The sequence below is a fragment of the Phyllostomus hastatus genome, unplaced genomic scaffold (genome assembly GCF_019186645.2).
Source record: "Phyllostomus hastatus isolate PE091 unplaced genomic scaffold, TTU_PhHast_1.1 phas_scaffold_78, whole genome shotgun sequence".
Lineage (NCBI taxonomy): Eukaryota > Metazoa > Chordata > Mammalia > Chiroptera > Phyllostomidae > Phyllostomus > Phyllostomus hastatus.
Window position 1 is genome coordinate 8072080 of NW_025334041.1, and position 20104 is coordinate 8092183.

General features: G+C 40.2%; 1 protein-coding gene across 2 annotated transcripts in view; it reads right to left on the reverse strand.

The window, feature by feature from the left end:
- Positions 1-20104, reverse strand: part of BBS9 (Bardet-Biedl syndrome 9) — a 340657-nt gene that overhangs the window by 240592 nt on the left and 79961 nt on the right. For both annotated transcript variants that reach the window (XM_045827319.1, XM_045827320.1), the window contains 4 exons: positions 16672-16846; positions 10076-10160; positions 6585-6768; positions 5808-5937 (listed from right to left, as the gene is read on the reverse strand). In XM_045827319.1, coding sequence (XP_045683275.1) covers positions 5808-5937; positions 6585-6768; positions 10076-10160; positions 16672-16846 — 574 coding nt within the window. The remainder of the gene's footprint in view (positions 1-5807; positions 5938-6584; positions 6769-10075; positions 10161-16671; positions 16847-20104) is intronic.

Sequence of the window (20104 nt, forward strand, 5' to 3'; positions counted from 1 at the left end):
ACATTATCACATTCAGACTCTTCTGACTCTGTAAACTATATGCTTATTTCACATTCCCATAGTCTAACCCAAAATTAAAATAACTAAACTGAAAGAACTCTGTCTCATCAAGAAGCCCGTCTACCCTAAAAAAAAAAAAAAAAGAGAAGGAAACACAGACGGATTTAGAATTGGCTTATAATAAACAAGGTGGAGAGGGCTAGGACTGCCAAGTAGGTGGGAGTGGGAGAAATAAAGCATCTTAGTTTCTGAGCAAAATGCTGTTATTAAGTATAATTGCATCAACTTGATCCAAATCCAATATTTCTTATTCACTAAAAAGAAACATATTAAAATAGCAGCAATTTCCTTTACAAATAAACACATTCAGCCAAGGAAGCTTCTACCCAAAAAGTTGAACCCCAGAAGTAATTAAAAGCAGAAGCCAAATTATTTCAGTGTTTCTAATTTCAAACAATAACTTCTAAATATAAATACGCTATAGCTAAGTCGGTAATAATCACTTTTAAAATTTTTCCAAAAGTTACAATGAAATTCTTTCAAACAGTCTAATCCCATACTTTTATGTTAAAGTATATAAAAAACAAGAAAAATCTTCCAGTGAGTTACTGCTATATATTAACTGGGGAAATCATGAATGGCAACATTAATGGCATCATTTTAAACAATTAAAAGAAAGCTATGAGAAATAGAAGTTTCACGAGCACCAAAGTCTAGATGTGACAGGCTATTTTCTCATATAAGCATCTTGATGCACACTATATAGAAATTTGATTTTTTACTCATAATCACTTCAGCTACTACTAGACCCTTGATTTGTAGGTGCATCTGGACCAGCAACTGTACATTAACTATACCTATCTGCTGAGGAGCCATAACTTGGAGCTTGAGTATGGGGACTCGACGTAGGCACGTTCCTTGTAAATAACATACGTGTAGAATAAGAATGTCAACCAAACGGTCTCAATAACGCCTTTCTACACATCACTCTCCCATGCTGCACACACCTACATGAACCACGATGACCTTTCAGTGTTTGAAGACACTGGCTGCGGGGGGGCACGGAGACTGCAATCCACACCCACCCGCGCGGACCTGTCTTCTTGCACCTGTGCTGTCACTCGGGGGCCAAAGAGAACAACTCTTGGAAGGATATATGTGCTGTTGTGAGAATTACTCTCCCTGAAGAGAAATACTTGACATGGCCCTGCTGGCAAGACATTTTTCCTGTTCTAAATCCTTCTAAGTAAATCGTATGTAACACGTCTGGTGAGTCTGAGTGTTTGGTTGAACTTAAAAGACCATTTTGTGAACACTGCAAAAGCCAATCTCAAAACTTTACATTTTTCTTCAGGTACAAAATAACTACAATTTGTGTTAACTGAATACCAATTAGAATTATATGATGGTGTCTTCCCATAAAACATGAAAAAGCAACTTCTTTGAAAATATGCAATGTTTTCAAAAGTTTCCATTTCTCCAACATTCAGGTTTCAGATTAACCACTAATGCAAATATGAATGCGCTTAACTGAGCTTCAACAACAACACAGTCATGCGTCCCTTAACGACAGGGACACATTCTGAGCCATTAGGCAATTGTGTCGTGTGTGAGCATCATGGAGTGCGCTTACACAGACCTTGGATGGTCTGGCCTGCTGCACACCTGGGCGGTGCGGTTTAGCCTTTGCTCCTAGGCTACAAACCTGCACAGCAGGCCACTGTGCTGAACACTGTAGGTGGTTGTACACGATGGTAAGTATCTGTGTATCTACACATAGAAAAGGTTCAGTAAAAGACGAAAAATGGTGCAGCTATACAGGGCGCTTACCATGCATGGAGCCTGCAGGATGGGGAGTTGCTCTGGATGAGTCAGTGAGTGAGTGGTGAGTGAATGTGGAGGCCTGGGACGTGACTTAGGCTACACTAAACTTATTTTAAAATACTTTCCTTTCTTTAATAATAAATTAACCTCAGGTTACTGTAACCTTTTTTCCTTTACAAGTTTTCAATTTTCAACTCTTTTGTAATAACACTTAGCTTAAAACACAAATACTGTGTATGGCTGTAAAAAGTATTTTTTATTTATTTTTTGTTAAAAACTAAGACACCGCCCTGGCCAGGTGGCTCAGCTGGTTGGAGCATCATCTTGTACACCAAGTGGTTGCAGGTTTGATTCCCAGTCAGGGCACATACCTAGTTTGTGGGTCCGATCCCCAGTCAGGGCGCATACAGGAGGCAACCAATTGATGTCTCTCACACTGATCTCTCTATCTCTGTCTCTCCCTTCCTCTCTCTCTAGAATCAATGAACATAGCCTCAGGGGACAATACAAATTTTAAAAACTAATACACAAACACAAACATTAGCCAAAGCCTACACAGAGTTGGGATCACCAACATCACTGTCTTCCTCCGCCACGACTTGTCCCACTGGAAGGTCTTGGGGCAATAATAACTCAGGCGGAGCCACCCTCTCCTGTGATAGCAAAGCCTTCTCCTGGAACACCCCCTGAAGGGCCTGCCTGAGGCTCTTCTTGAGAAGGTGCCATTCTTTTCAGAAATATGTCTACAGGGGGTTGCTGAGTTTGCTTCTTTTTTTTTTTTTCGTTGTAGATTTGCTTGTACACATATAATGCACCACAAACATTCTTCCCTATTAATGAAAACCTTTTGCTATTGGGGTCCATGTTTTCAAAGTTTTTAAGGAGCTTGTTGAGATCTGCAAAAACTGCTGTTACACCTCTCACTGTGAATTTTATTTGGGTTCTTCTTTTTCTTCTCTTGCAGCTTCCTTTCCTCCTGTCCCTCCTTCAGCTCTGCATTCCTTGTTCCAGTTCCAACACCTCCTCATTAGCCAATTCCTCAGGAGCCACCTCCAGAAGCTCCTCAGCGTCACCCTCACCCATACCCAGGTTAAAGCTATTTGCCATCTCCACCACAGCCTTGTTGATTTTTGCAACTTCTCCATCATCGGCAAGTCTTTTGAAGTCATGGACAAACCTCTTGAGTGACGTCTACCAGATGCCATTCATACGCTTCTTGGTGACATCACCTGAAGCCCAAGCAAGGTTCTTGATACCATCATGGATGTGGCCACCCTTCCAGAATTGTATCAGTGTCCTCTCAGTGTTTTCCTCAGTTGCAGCAACAGCCTGGGCAAAGGTCCTTGCAAGGTAGAGGTCTTAGAAGCTGATATAACTCCTTAATCCATTGGTTGAATCAAAGAGGTGATGGTTGGAGGGAGAAACACCATGTTGATATTGGGATGAGGAAGGCCAATAAAAGGAGAGTATCCAGGAGTATTATCAACAACAAGAAACGCCTTGAAAGGTATTTAATCCCCCAAACATTACTCCGCAATTTTGCTGCAGAGCAACTCAAGAGGGCACCTTGGGAGAGGAGCTGCATCCTCATGCCTCATGCCCTCTTACTGTGCCTGTAGTTCCCTGGGGGGCTGGGGGGTTACTCCTGTGTCTGAAGGCCCTGGGTTCTCACGGAGCCAGGTCACAGAGGGCTTCCATCTGTAGCCTGCAGCATGTCCCCAGCAAGGCTGCTACCCTGTCCTTAAGAGCCTTGAAACCTAGTGTTGACTTGGCCTTCTTGTGGATGGAAGTCCTTTCAGGCCTCCCTCTGCAGAAGAGGAAGGTTTCATCCACACTGAATATTTGCTCTGGTAAATAATTTTCCTCCACAGTCAGCTTATCTAGAATTTCCAAAAATTCCTCAGCTGCTCTCATATCAGCACTCGCAGACTTGCCACTCACTCGTACATTATGGGATGAATAATAATTTTTTCAATTCTCAAACCTTTTTTATTTTTAAATTACAGTTCACATATAATATTAGTTTGAGGTGCACAACCGAGTAGTTAGATGTTATAGAACTTACTATGCGATTATCCTTAAAAGTCTACTACCCACCTGCCACCATACATAGCTTGAATAACAAATTTTGATACGTTTAAACCACCCAGAGCTAGCAGAAACTCAACACTGTAGTCGGGTCCAGCCTCATCTTCCAACATCACAAACACTTTTGCTCTGCCCGTGGCCAGCCTGGTGCTGAAAGGAATACACGTCTGTGTCTGGTCATCAGAAGATTCTGCACGTCTAACAGAGATCCTCCTTCGATCTCTGTTAAGTCTTGCTGCCTTCAGTGACGCAGATCCTCTCACAGCTTCTGTCACTCGGTTCTTATTCTTCAAGTTTGTAACTATGGTGAAAGGGGACAGGCCTGACTGGAATCAATAACCATTGCTGATCTTCCACCTTCTTAGTTCTTAATCAATTCTAATTTCGTTTCCAGTCCAGTCACTTGATGTGGCCTCTTACTAGCAACATTAGCAGTGGGTTTTGTGTGTTTAGGAACCATGAGGGACAAAATAACATAAAATTAAATCCAACGCAATAGAAAATGATACAATTAAGAGACTCGGTAATCATGAGGTATATGAGGCTTGCCGAAGTAATATGGCATAGTTATACAGCAAAATATTTTTCATAAATAGAAAGACTACACTAAAATAACAATAAAAAGTGTAGTATAATAAATACATAAACCAGTAACATTTTCATTTATTGTCACTGTCAAGTATTATGCACTGTACATAACTGTATGTGCTATACTTGTATACAACTGGCAGGTCAGCAGATTTGCTTACACCAGCTTCACCACAAACGCGTGAGTGGTGTGTTGTTCTACATGTGACGACAGCTGCATCGTCGCTAGGCTATACAAATTCTTCAGCCCCATCATAATCTTATGGGACCACCATTGTCGGCCAACATGCCTTATGTGATGCATAACATTCAAGCTCCTAATTTGGGGGGATAAGTCCTACTGATCAGATAGATACCGTACATGCCACAGAAGAATTCTATGTATAGTTTATAAATGGTCAATAACATGATATAATAGGCAAAACTGAATAAATCCGGGAACCTACAACACTTTATAGAAAGTATGTTTCTATACATTTACCAAGATTTTCAATTTCTAAGCATAATCTGAGATCTTGCCTTTTATACTGACAATCTGAAAAAATACACACTTCCCATTACCTTTCTCTTGTTTTTGATAAATTTTGCAAATTTAATATCAAGACATAAATTTTGCCTATCATTATAAATACAAAGTGGCCCTATTTAATATCTAAACTGTCTCACACACGTCATCATGAGCGATTCTGCCCCACTGGGCACAAGGCCTAACGCAAGTCTGAAGGACAACGGTCTCACAGTCCAACAACAAGGGATCTCTGGATGCTAAGCATCCAATGCTTACAGAAATTCCTTCCTATTTTGAAAAAGAAATCTATCAGGCAAACCATTTTCTTGAAACCTTTAATTTACAAAGGATATCTCACTAGAAATACTAAATAAAAATTATCAATGGTTCGAATTAAGAATTTTTACATTCCGCCCTGGCTGGCGTAGCTCAGTGGATTGAGCATGGGCTGAGAACCAAAGTGCCACAGGTTCGATTCCCAGTCAGGGCACATGCCTGGGTTGCAGGCCATGGCCCCCAGCATCCGCACATTGATGTTTCTCTCTCTCTCTCTTTCTCCCTCCCTTCCCTCTCTAAAAATAAACAAATAAAATCTTTAAAAAAAAGAATTTTTACATTCCTCTTTTCCAATTGCAGTTATGTTTTAAATTATTTCTACCGCTGACGCTCGCACCGCAATGCCACTTTTTCAGTAAAATTCATTTCTCAGTAACATCACTTGCCATTGTTCCATAAAACGTCTTGAGAATCCCTTGGCCAGGATTCTCTTTTTTAAAAAAGTGTTAACTGAGTCACTTACTGCAGAGAGCCCACTCTCACAGCCACGGGGACGTGGGGGAGCTGCGTGGCCCACTTCAGCGTCACGTCCTGAAAAACATGCAGCATGCGGTGATGGTTTCCAATCAGCGTGTTCACTGTCCCTTCGGAAACTGGAGGAGGTTGAAGACAGAAAGAGAGGATAATGAGGACACTGTCCTTTGCCACAGTATATTATATTCCTTTTAGGGGATTTATGATACAAACCAATTATAATGTCTTGGTGTTAGAGTGTAAAGATTTTAAGTAATAAGACATGATTTTTCAACTTCGAACTAACGTTTAAAAGAAAAAATTATAGACTTGGAAACTATAACGAAATAGTGGCCAACATTTTTGCATTTCATCTAGCAAGCATGAATTTCATTAATATTTAGCACAGTTAAGCTAGTGATTTACTGGGCATTCACTACAGAAAAGTCATTCTATTGGGCATTACTATGCTCCATTCTGCCCATAAAAAAGAGTCTGATGTTCTCTTGGAAGCATCTTGAACAGCCACATTTTGGAAAGCATTAAATGTATGCCTGAGGCCCATTCTACAAATCATTTTGTACAAAGTAAAATGACCGACAAACCCAAATGTGTGCTTTATATCAAACTTCTATTCAAACTTTAAAGGTCAAAATTTCCATTACATGCTCAGTATAAAACTATTTTCCTAGAGGTTTAAAATGTACATGTGTGAGTTTGCCTCTTTCTGATGTATATAACGCAGCTTTAACATATGGAAAAGATAAAAGAGAATCTTTCTACACACCTGAGCAGTACGGGAGAAAACAACTTGGGCTATAATCAAGTTTCTTCATGAACTGAATTTGTCCATTATCCTTCAGGCAAAAAAAGTTTCTTTCACCAAGAACAAAAACAGAAGATGCTGACTGATTGAAAGACATAATACTTATATCAAGGGCTTGCTCTCCAATGTTTAAAGTCCAGTCTACCTGCAAAGGAAAACCTAAGATCAATTTAGTTGCTAAAAAACAGAACACTTTTATATCAATACTATTAAGAAATTTCTGACTTCCGGGCAAGATGGAGGGGTAGGTAGGTACACTTTGCCTCCTCACACAAGCAAAAGAAGGACAACTGTATGGAAGTCCGATAATGAAGGAGTTAAGGAAGAAATATTCATCCAGACCAGTAGGAGGGGAGAAGACAGGCAACCAGGGAGGAGCAGATGTGCAGCAAGGCAGTGGCTGGAAGACCATGTAGGGTAAGGTGGCAGCTGTTGTACCACATTCACATGCAAATAAACCAGGAGGAACAACTGGGGAGTGAGACAGATCACACAACCTAGGGTTCCGGCACAGGGAAATAAAGCCTCAAAACCTGTAACTGAAAAAACCTGCAGGGGTTGTGAGGGCAGGAGAAACTCCCAGCCTCACAGGAGAGCCTGTTGAAGAGACCCACAGGGTCCTAGAATGTACACAAGCCCACCTACCCAGGAATCAGCACCAGAAAGGCCCAATTTGCTTGTGGATAGTAGGGGAAGTGACTGAAAGCCAGCAGAGAAAGCCAGGGTGGAGCCAAACAAGTGGCATTGTTCCCTCTGGTACCCTTCCCCCACATAGAACACCACGACACAGTGATGTGAGTTGCCTTGCCCTGGCGAATACATAAGGCTCCACCCCTTACTATGTAATAGCTGTGCCCAGACAAAGAAATATGGCCTAAATGAAACAACAAATCAAAGCTCTAGAAAAAATATAACTAAGCGATGAAGAGATAGCCAACCTATCAGATGCACAGTTCAAAACAGTGGTCATCAGGATGCCCACAGAAATGGTGGAGTACAGTCACAAAATAGAGGAAAAAGTGAAGGCCATGTGAAGTGAAATAAGGAAAAATGCACAGGGAACCAACAGTGAAGGGAAGGACACCAGGACTCAAATCAATGGTGTGGACCAGAAGGAAGAAATGAACAGAACCATTCTGTTCGACCAGAACAGAATGAAGAAACAAAAATTCAAAAAAAATGAGGACAGGCTTAGGAACCTCAGGGACAACTTTAAATGTTCCAACATCCAAATCTTAGGGATGCCAGAAGGAGAAGAAGAGGAGCAAGAAATTAAAAATTTATTTGAAAACATAATGAAGGAGAACTTCCCTAATCTGGCAAAGGAAATAGACTTCCAGGAAGTCCAGGAAGCTCAGAGAGTCCCAAAGAAGTTGGACCCAAAGAGGAACACACTAAGACACATCATAATTACATTACCCAAGATTAAAAATAAGAAAAGAATCTTAAAAACAACAACAGAAAAAGAGACAGTTACCTACAAAGGAGTTCACATAAGACTATCAGCTGATTTCTCAAAAGAAACCTTGCAGGCAAGAAGGAGCTGGAAAGAAGTATTCCAAGTCATGAAAGGCAAGGACCTCCATCCAAGATTACTCTATACAGCAAAGCTACCATTTAGAATGGAAGGGCAAATAAAGTGCTTCCCAGGCAAGGTCAAGTTAAAGGAGCTCGTCATCACCAAACCCTTATTATATGAAATGTTAAAGGGACTTATCTAAGAAAAAGAAGATGATCAAAAATATGAATAGTAAAATAACATCAAACTCACAACTATCAACAACTGAACCTAAAAAAAAAAAAAATAAGCAAACAACTAAAACAGGAATAGAATCACAGAAATGGAGTTCACATGGAGGGTTATCAGCGGGGAGGGTTCGGGGAGATAATGAGGGAAAAGTAAAGGGAATAAGAAGTGTAAATGGTAGATACAAAACAGACAGGGGGAGGCTAAGAATAGTATACAAAGTGGAGAAGCCGAAGAACTTACATGTATGACCCACGGACACGAACAGGGACTGCTGGTGACAAGGGGTACAGGGTGGAGGGGAACGAAGAGGAGAAAAAAGTGAGGCGACTGTAACAGCATAATTAATAAAGACAACCTTCTAAACTGGAGAAGATTTTCACCAATGACACATCCAACAAGGAGTTAAAATCCAAAATTTATAAAGAACTCACATAGCTTAACATCAAAAAACCAAAGATCCACTTAAATAGTGGGCAGAGAACCTGAACAGACATTTCCCCAAGAAGACAACAGATGGCCAACAGACATATGAAAAGACGCTCACATCACTAATCATCACAGAAATGCAAATTAAAACCACAATGAGATATCACCTCACGCCTGTCAGAATGGCTACCACCAATTAATCAATAAAACACAAGTGTTGGCAAGGATGTGGAGAAAAGGGAACCTTGGCCCATTGTTGGTGCGACTGCAGATTGGTGCGGCCAACCTGGGAAACAGTATGGAGGTTCCTTAAAAAATTGAAATAAACTACCTAATGACTCAGGAATTCCATTTCTGGGTATTTGTCTGAAAAAATCCAAAACACTAATGTGAAAAGATACAGGCACCCCCTATGTTCATTACAGAATTATTTACAACAGCCAAAATATGGAAGCAACCTAAGTGCCCACTGATGGATGAGTGGATAAAGAAGATGTGGCACAGATATACGATGGAGTAGTACTCAGCGATAAAGAGTGAAATCTTACCATTTGTGACAACATCGATGGACCTAGATGGTATTATACTAAGTGAAATAAGTCAGAAAGAGAAAGACAAATATTGTATCATTTCACTTACACGTGAGATCTAAAGAATAAAAGACACAAAACAAACAGACTCATAGATACTGATGTTTTCCAGATGGGAGAGGGGTTGGGCAGCTGGGTGGAAGGGGTCAGGAACTACAAATTGGCGGTTACAAAATAGTCACGGGGATGTAAAGTGTAGGACAGGAAACACAGTGAACAACATTGGAATAACGATGTGTTGGTGCCAGGTGGGTACTAGACTTATGGGAGTGGGGGTGGGGGGATCACTTTGTAGATTACATAAACATCTAACCACTATGCTGTATACCTGGAACTAATATAAAATGATCTTGAATGTCAACACTAATTGAAAAATAGAAAAAAATAATTTAAGAAATAGAAAATAAAGCCCTGGCTGGTGTGGTTCAGTGGATTGAGCATGGGCCTGCAAACCGAAGTGTCACTGGTTCAATTCCCAGTCAGGACACATGTCTGGGTTGTGGGCCAGGTCCCCAGTAGGGAGCACATGAGAGGCAAACACACAGTAATGTTTTTCTCTCTCTTTCTCCTTCCCTCCCCATTCTCTAAAAATAAATAAATAAAATCTCTAAAAAATAGAAAATAAATCAATAAAAAAATAAATGTAACATTACTGAAATTTTTATATACTAAAAAAATGGCCTTACAACAAGTCTTTTTCCAGAACCAAGTTTCTGCTGTTCAGTCTCCTGTCTTTTATCTGCATCTGTTGCAAAAGCAAGTACTTGGTACCTGTAAAAAAGATAAGGAATAATTAAAAGTGACTTTATAATTAAAAAGTGTAAATTATTTTAAACTTTAAATGCATATTATCTCAATATGCTGATCAAGAAGATAAAGCACTTAATCTATAAACCTTATGAACCACTTTGACCTTGGTTTTAAAAACTGTAAAACTGAGGACTGAATTCTTACAAAATGATACTCTGATGTAAGACTATGTAAAACTATCACAATCAAGAAATGACAACTATATATGTCCCAAAATCCAATACTGAGAAAATAGTTCTGCCAAATATCAAAGCATTTCCATTAAATTTTGTGTGACGAATAGCAATACTCAAGGAAGATCTAGTACCAAAACACCAAACAGAAAAAAATGTAAATAATGCAAGGCAGCCAGATGTAGCAGAAATTATTAACGCATAATATGGAGCTCAGAAGACCCGGGTCTAAGCCCCAGCTAAATCACTTACTAGTTCAGTGAATTTTGGAAAATTAAACACTCTGTGTCTGATCTTCCCCATATATAAAATGGGAAGAATAATCTCTAACTCAAACATTGTTCAAAGAATTTAAAAAATAATGGAGTGCCTAGTATAGTATCTGGTATATTTTAGGTGCTTAAACATTCATTGATAAAGTGACAGACAGATAAAGGTCTATATAAGCAGAGAGATCAATAACCTAGTAGTCTATCTATATAATAAGTTCTCAATAATGGATATTATTACTTTCTATAAGTGTTTTACAGCTTTTATTTCAGTAGTAACATTTAGCACAAATCATTATTTAACTTGTAAATGTCATTCACTCTAGAAGTGACTGATTTAGCCAGAAAGTTTAAATTTGCTTGTTTCCCATTAATCAATGATATGTTAGAGTAATAATCCTACTGTCAATGAAGAAATTTAAGGCTTATGGATTCCTTTCCCTCCTACTGAAGCACAACTCTTTGCATTGTTCTTCCACAGCTAAGAGGAAAATTTGTAAAAGCTCTAGTAAGACACCTCACGTTGTCTGAGAAAAAGTATACAAATTTCATTCATTCACTAAACATAGAGCAGGGGCCTAATACAAGCATGGACAAAGGAAAAAACTACTACATGGTCTGTACCCACCAGGACCTCCCAAAGTGGTGGAGATTCATGTACAAATAAGTGTAACTTAGAACGCACTGTGCTAGCAGAAGGTGTGCACACAGTGCCAAGGGAACAAGGTGGCAGGAGCAGACACTGCAGTGGAAGAACGTACGTGTTCTTGCTCTAGGTTCAGGGGGAGAACACTACATTTTAAAGAGTGAGTGAAAACTCATCGTGCTGGTAAAGAGGTGAAGGCGTTACGGCAAAACAAACAGCACGTGCAAAGGCGTGTGGCAGTGAGAGACATGAAAGGCCATGAGAGGAGTTTAGGACAGACACACGGCAGGGAGGACTGAGTCACGGGCAATGAGACCAGCAGGCAGGAGGATGAGGGGCTCAGCCTTGGAAAACCCTGCGAAAAAATCCCATGGGCAGCTGCAGCAAACGTCTCCATACCAACTGAGACTGACTTTCAAAATGCCTATGTCCCCAAAAGTGCCAAATAATTAGACCTCACATTCCAACCCCCAAACAGGATTGTTTTACTCTTCGCAGTTCATGGTAAGAGAAACAGTGTGCACTGGTGGCTGGAACATGAACCCAGAGCTGGTCCTGCTGAGGATCTAACCTTAGGCAACTAATTACCTAGATGGTTAATTTCCTGCAGCAGACACCAACCTACCAGAAGATACAGATATTAATGAGATCATTGCAAAAATCCAAAGCTTCTGAGTTGTTTGAAGCTTCTTATAGAACTGCAAAGAGTTCTTCTTTCATCTGAGGAAGGGGTGAGCCCCTAAAGTGGCCTCGTTAACATCAGAACAGCAAGCAGAGACACAGCCAAACTGACTGCAGATGTCCAAGTCCAGATCCTGCCTCTCCCTGGAAGGTGACCCAGAAGAGTATTTTATTACTGAGCAGAGCTGACAGTAAATGCAGATGACGACAAACCTACAGCGGCATCTATTTTATGGTTCTCCTTTAAGTCCTCTGAACTGTGACCAATAATGTACATGGTAATCTATTTCCAGAACCAAAGAATTCCAAGCACACTTAGAAATTCTAAAATAAAGAAAACTCTTGGATTTTTTTCTTAGCAGGCAAGCGCTCAGTGATAAAGCTACAGAACACGCTTCCCTTGCTGAGACTGCTGAGGAACAGTGCGGCCCAGGGCAACAAGATCTCATGAAAGACTGTCTCACGTGGTTCTCAGAGTGGAGAGGGGGTAATCACAAACGCAGCAGGTCCAGGTGAACGGCGGTGCTTTTTAGCTCAATAACCGCAAGTGCTTAATGGATCCTGGGGAGCACCAGTGACACACTCAACCACGTAATTTAGTGCTCTTCTGTGTCACATCGTAAAAACGGCAGCAAGGAACTAAAATATAGACTGAGGTGTCACGGAGTACAAAAGGGAAACCCTCCAAAATCATTTATTTTCTAATGAAACATAGCTGGCACCTCAAAGGATAGCAGGATATTTGGACCCTTGATATTTAAACTCGGGGAACTCTACTAGAAATGGAGGCCCTGGACACAAAGCCTCACGTTGTTCCTTTTCAACTGTAGCTAAAACGTCCTTGAGTGTGCCAGAGAGAAGCAATGACTTCTTTTCACTGAGAGAAGCCAGTAGCAAAACAGAAACATCCCCTACAAACCTTGCACATTCATCAAGATCTTCTTAAACACCTACTTTCAGGCAGGTGCAGTGCTGGGCACTTTAAGAGATAGAAAATCCCTGCCATCAAGGATCATGAAGCTCAGTTGAGAAGAAAAAGAAGCAAATATGTAGTATCGATGAAAGCATGAACAGCACTTGTGGAAAACGTGGAAAACTACTCTGAATTGAGGAGGAGGAGATGCGGCTTAGACCCAAGTCACAGAAGACCTGAAGGGAGCAGGGAGGCTTCCAGACGGGATTGCCGTGTGCAGAGCAGGGAGGGGGAGCATCTCAGAAAGAGAACAGCCTGTGCCAGAAAGGGGAGAGAGAAGGAAAGTGGATGTATAGGGAGAACCCCAGATATTTCAATTCAACAAGGGGCTGAGACTGGCAAAGAACATACTCTTCTTTTTTAAGTACTGTCAATTAAATTTGACAAATGTAGTTTTCAAAATATGAATTTAAAGCCTATTATCTATTTACAATATACTGGGAGCCACTATAAGAGTGCAGGGAAAGTGTAGGGCACAAAGGAGAAAAACAAAACTCATGGCAAATACATACACTTCTTCAGGGAGCCTCCCCACAATCGACTCTTTTTTAAAGGAGTCCCCTGCAGGCCTCCTCAGTACCCCGTGCACAGTTCTGCTGCATCCTGGATCACAACGAACTGAAACTGCCAACTGATTTGCCACCTCCCCCACTTGCTTACATGCCACCTGAGGACAAGAGACAGGTCTCATTTAACTTGCACTTCCTGTACTTTGCACGGTGTGTGGCACATAGGAGCCTCTTGAAAAATGTTTTCTAAATGAAAGATTGAACAAACAAACCAAATTATTCCATCAGTGAGCAGATATTTAAGACAGATTCTGGTCTCAGGAACCTGATAATGCAAGCCATCCTCTGGAACATTTTGCACAGTAGAAGAAGGCAATATATGATATTGTGCAAAAATCACTTTACTAGCCAAAAAATATCTCTAGGAGGTGAAAAAAGAGGGATAGTCAAACCAGTTAACTTTAAAAGTCTATTCAAATCTGAAAGTCAACATAACAGAGATAAAATGGGACTTGATTATAGAGAGCACTAAATGCCAATATAAGAAAGTTTGGATTTTTTAATGAGAAACAAAAATTCTGGCTTAAAGGGTGTTTTAAAAAGATAGCTATAGCCCTGGCCGATGTGGTGCAGTTGGTTGGGAGCACCATCCCATAGCCAAAAGGCTGTGGGTTCGATTCTCAGTCAGGGCACATGCCTGGGTTGTGGATTTGACCTACCCATCCAGGCACATAACAGAGGCATTCCATTGATGTTTCTCTCTCACATCGGTGTTCCTCTCTGCCTCCCTCTCCCTCTAAAAGCAATGGAAAAACATCCTCAGGTGAGGATAAAAAATATTTTAAGGTAGCTATAAGAAGGACCCTAAAATCCAGAGTCAAGAAAACCAGATATCTAAGTGAAAAAATAAAGGCCTCAGTGCCAATGGTAACAGGAAGTAATGGTTGAATAAGAGGAAAAAAAGGTAGAAAGGTCAGGATCTACTGACTAAATAACTCTGACAAGGAAAGAAAAAGAGAATAGAAAATGATTCTCAGGTTTGATAAATATGGCCAGAAGTACAGTGATACAGAAGCTACCCCTCCCAAAAAGGCCAACGATTCCCTCACTTCAAAAGAAAAACAACTCTCAACGTGTGTCCCTGAATTAGAATCCTACCTGTGTGTTTGCAATGACAATTTCTGGGACATTTCCCAAAATTACTAAACCCAGATCTAGAGCATTGGGGACTGGGAATCTGCAAATGAGCGTCTGAGCAGGCTTCCCACACTGAAGTCGGAGACCCACGGCCTCCCCTAGCTTCTCTCTGAACATAACCGAGCTTGTTTTAAAGTAATTAAACAACAGTATCAAAAATGAAAAATGAGTCCTGTCTGAAAAGCCTTTTATACTAACTGATTAAATTCTATTAACTGATTATAAATATGTTTAGTGAAGCTTCAAAAGAACCTACGGTTTCCACGCTTCCTCCCATCCCAAACTGCACCTGTGATTATCATTCAATTTTATCTATTAAACTTGAAAGCGCAGGTAAATACAACGCACTATTTAATGTTATAAACCCTCCTAACTGTCACCATTGCACAATAATCACATAACCCATGCATTTTTACCATTATCAAAGACCCACATGACGGATCAAGTGGTGAATTCTTTAGTCCTAAATGGAGATGAATTTAACAGATTGGCATGCTGAATCACCGCAGTTAAAACAGCGTGAGCTTCGGTGGGATTAAATTTACGCATTAAGGGAACCTACACATCGCTTCCTCATCCAGTCGCTCCTGGGGTTATTACCAAGTTAATTCCTATGCACATATTTCAAAGAGTAGGTCATGGAGCACTCAGATCTCCGTGCTGTGACCCTTGTCTAGCACCGCCAGAATCACAGCTTGGCAGGAGTTGAGACACAGCACTGGGTGGAAAGCTGAAAAGCAGATCTCCTCAATACTACTTCGGTTTTGACAGGCCTGAATGCATTATACAGATACTTTTCTCAGCCTCTCAAGATAACTATAATATTTTATTTATTACAGTAGCAATGCCACAACTCATTCATCTCCTGTGGACAAGGGCCACAGGAGTGACGGCAGGAATGTGACATAATGATACACTACCTCCACCAGTCAACTTCCTCGTCACAAACACTGGCCTGTTTTCAGAGTTCTGGATCCTAGGTGCCCTGACAGTAATTCACAAAAGCCAGGTTGCCACGTGCGAAGGGAAAACTGCATCGCCTTGCTATGGATGCTGTATTGAAACTTGAAGACAAAAATGTACAGCTGTTGCCTGATGGATTTATATTTTCTTCCTGCCCTGGGAAAAACGTGTGGCCAAAAATAATACCAAAAAACTATAATGAAGTGTTACTCAGACGTTTAAAGTTCTAACTGTTGCCATCAGTAAGATAACAACAAAAAAAGTTCCTGAAGACACTGTAAGTCCCCAAGCTGATTTCTTTCCCAGCATGGACTTCTTTTCCCCATTCTCCCTTCCAACGTAAAACACAGCCTCCAAAACCTCAGAAGCTTAACTTTTATTGAAATGTAGCTGATAGAGGAGAAAAAGCTCTCTCTCTAAACACAAGTCACCAAGATCAGTAAGGATTTCTAGTAAAAAATATAAACTGCTTTCACAGGGCTGTTTTCATACTTCACTTCTATTATCATCATTCTTTTATAAACATTTGTAACAACGCTTGTATGTCTTGCCAGACTTCTTCCTATGTACACATACATTCTTTTTTTTTTATAAAACAATTCCATATATGCATCTTTATATTGGGCTTTTTTCGCTGACCCTGTGTTTTATTATTTATACTTCAGGGAACAGTCCCAAGAATTGTTGAACATTTTCTATAGGGTGGCAACTTGACACCACGTCATCCTCATAAAAAACTTGTCAAAGAGCTGTTATTATCCACCTTGCAGCCAGGACACTGACCACCCAACAGCTGGGAGTAGCAAAGTCATGGTTCCAGCCAGGTCCACCTCTCTGCACACCCCTCCTCTCAGCCTCTGCACCAGACCGCCTTTCAGATATCTCACCGCACGTAAAAGATACCTCTGCGTCACGGGAAGTACATTTTATTTTAAAGCGGGGTGGGCGGGGGGGGGGAGGTCTTCTTTATTTGTGATATTGAAGCTCTTTGTGGAAAAGAACTAATCAGCAACGTACACACCAAAAAACCATGATTTCAAAGGCCGGACATCCAAACTTACTTGTAACTTTCCACGTGTCGGCAGGAAGAGACGGTGATGAAGGAATCTGTCCGGGAACTGTAGGCAAGCGGGCCAGGCAAGAGAGAACCGGGGAGAAACCGCCCAAAAGCATAGCTCTCCTGCTCAAACACCATCAGCATCCCATCCACGGACTGGATGCAAATCAAATCTCTACCTGAAGAAGAATTAGAGAAAATTAGTTGACCTATTCTTAAATATTTATCGCTACCCACCACAAATATGTCATAAGTTTATTTTTCCCCCAGGGGGAAAAGGAGAAGTTCAAACTTTAAATTATGAACTGATGAAGCCATCAGATTATTGTGTATCAGTATATATACACATCTCCATTTTAAAGGATTTAGATGTCTATATTTTTAAGTACAATTACTCTCATTTACTGTATGTTAAATTTCCTAGTTCAAGATAATCCTCAACGACAATCAGGACTCTTTGCAATGTATCATGTTCCCCAAAATCAGAAGTATGACGACTGCTCTGCAAAAGGCTACTTTTCTTCAGAACACACCAGCCTCATTCTTTCCAGTGACCTGGGCACCTGTCAAACACAGCACACTCTACACAAGTCACAGTGTTAATCACTGTTGGGAGTGAAAAAAATATACACAGTCAAAAATACTAATAATCATGGATTGCACTAAACTACAGATTGATTTTAAAGGATCTTCTACTATCAGTCTATAAGTATCAACCATGAAATTCACAATTCTTAAAATATATTAAGAGGATGATAATGATGATGACTTCTATGACACTGCAGTATCCCTAATCTGAAAAAGATCTGGTGGCTGTAACTTTTTACGTTCCGCTGGTGGGATTATATAGGGAGGAACAATGTCAAAGAATAATTACCATATTTTTCGGACTACAAGATGCACCCCCCCCCCCAGTTTGGGAAGAATAACGGTTGTTAATGCCGCTGTTGAGTTCTGTTTACATTTATATTGGTGAAATATTGTGTTATTTATGTTATTAAATATTTTACATTTTTTGCTTCAAATTTTTTCCCCTATTTTCCTCCTCTAAAACCTAGGTATGTCCTATGGTCCAAAAAATACAGGTAAGCTACTCACTAAGGAAATAAATAAAAGGTCAATCCTCTAATTAATTTGTTGTCTCTAACCCATACCTACCACATACAGCAAGTCCTGTAGAACTATTCCATATTACCTTGGATATAAGTGCCAATATAGTACACTTAAATTTTGAAATTTAAAGAATACTTTGGTCAAATAAAATTAAATTGCATAGAAATGGATGACATTCTAATTATTGTATCTGACTATGGACTCAGGGGCAATTTCTAAAAAGAAAATGTGTTGCCAAAGGAGTTTTTTGAAAAAGAAGACTAAGATTTGGGGGTGTTTATTACCGCCACATGCCCTAGCCCATCTTGATTGCTCGATAGTTCTATCACCAGAGAGAAGCTCCAGGTTGAATTCTGTCTTAGCATAAGAACGCCCACTAAACACAGATCTGAACCACTCTGGGATCTCCCTAGAGAGAAAAGGATTATTCCCACTGAAGCTGTTTTGAAGAGTATTCCCTCAGTATTCATATTTTTATGATGCTCAGTGAGATTTACAGTCACTGTTTTAAGCTTTTTAAAATCTAATAGTTTTCTACTATGCTTCTTAAAGGTTTCCCTAAAAGCTATGAGTTTGTATGCATGTTATACAAGTATAGTCACAGAGATCTCTTTAGGCAATGAGAACTTTGTCTATTGAGAATTTAACTATTTAGCAATCCCATTTGTCTGTAGCCAGCAAAAATAAAAAAGTATAAAAATGCCTCTAAGTCATCATTGAAAAAGATGCTTCAATGTCTTTGTAATGAAAACCATGAAACTTCTTACGGGTAGATTCCCAGGCCTCAGTCAGGGCCTCAGTTCTTACGTCAGTTCTGGTTCTAACAGTGCAGTTCTCATACACAGGTTGCTGATATCCCAGGAGCTGGAGCCTCCCTCACTTGCAAAATGACTGTTTGTATAAGAGTTCCAAAGTTAGATGTAAGATGTCGAAGTCCCTAATACTGGACAGCACGCATAAAACACACCATCACAGCATTATTATGATGGGGACTGTCACCTGCTTTCCCAGCCCAGAGAAAAGAAAATAGCAAACCAGAAAAGTGTGAACACACTGACAGCTGTCAGCAACAACGGCTATGCCCTAATAAAAAACGATGACAGAACATCTGTAAAATAATTTTTTAAAAATAACATTCTGGGCTCAGCATAGGAGCAATGACAAGCCCGATTATAGCTCAAAAGAGAAATGTCACATCGCAATGGATTCAGGGTAATTAAATGGGTTTAATATCGTTTGGAACAGCTCAGTCATTTTCAAAAAGAGAACTTGTGGCAGAGATGCTACCTGCTGCCCCAGGAGTCGGTCTTTCTTCGGGCACTTGAATTATCACCATACGCATGGCCATCCAGAACACAGCCTGCATTTCCAGGCCTCTAATATGCAGAAACATCACATGATTACATTCTTACCAATGAGACGGGAGCAGAGGCGACATGTGCGACATCCAAACGTGCCTGTAACAGGACTGAGTATGCACTCCCCTCCCCTCTGTCCCGCATGATGCTAGGGCTGCAACAGCTACCTTGGCCTCAAAAACTGAAGCCACATATTGAGTAGAACAGAGCTCCCCAACTAGCCCAGGACACTTTCTCTCCAGTTGGTTACAAAGGAAAGAAATAAACATCTTCTTTATTCAAGCCATCATTAAGGTGGGTTTTCCTTAAAACAATCAAGTCAGTTATTTAAATAACACACAATTTATCTGAGCCAAAAGGTCCATTCAGTATTGCAGAACCTTAGGATTTAGTTTCACTCGATGGGATCCTGATAACAAATACACGCACACCTGCACACACAGGAGATATTGGGACAACTGCAGAAATTAGAATATGCCTACATGTTAGAAAACATTCGGAATTATTGTTAATTTTCTTAAATGTGATCATGGAACTGTGATTACAGAAGAGAATGTTCTTCCCAAGCAGTATGCCCTGTTCTATTTGTGGGTGAACTGGCACAAGGTCTGGAACTTACTTTAAAATGGTTCATTAAAAGCAAAATGTGTGTAAACACACGTATATACATTTACAACTGTTGACTCTAGATGGTGGAAATATGAGTATTCATGTTACTCTTTCTGATATTTTAATTTCTCATACTAAAAATGTAGACCAATAAAATAAAGTGTTTAAACATATGTCTTTTCTACACAAATATACCTTTGAACAGTCAAGAGGGAACTGAGCATTAGCGAACTGAGCAAGCCCTAGAAAGAGAGCAATAAATTTAGTTTTAATAAATCAAGAATCAGAGAGACAGAAGAAATTCAATCAATAAAACACTTATGCAATGATCTTGACCTTTGGGGGAGGACATCACTA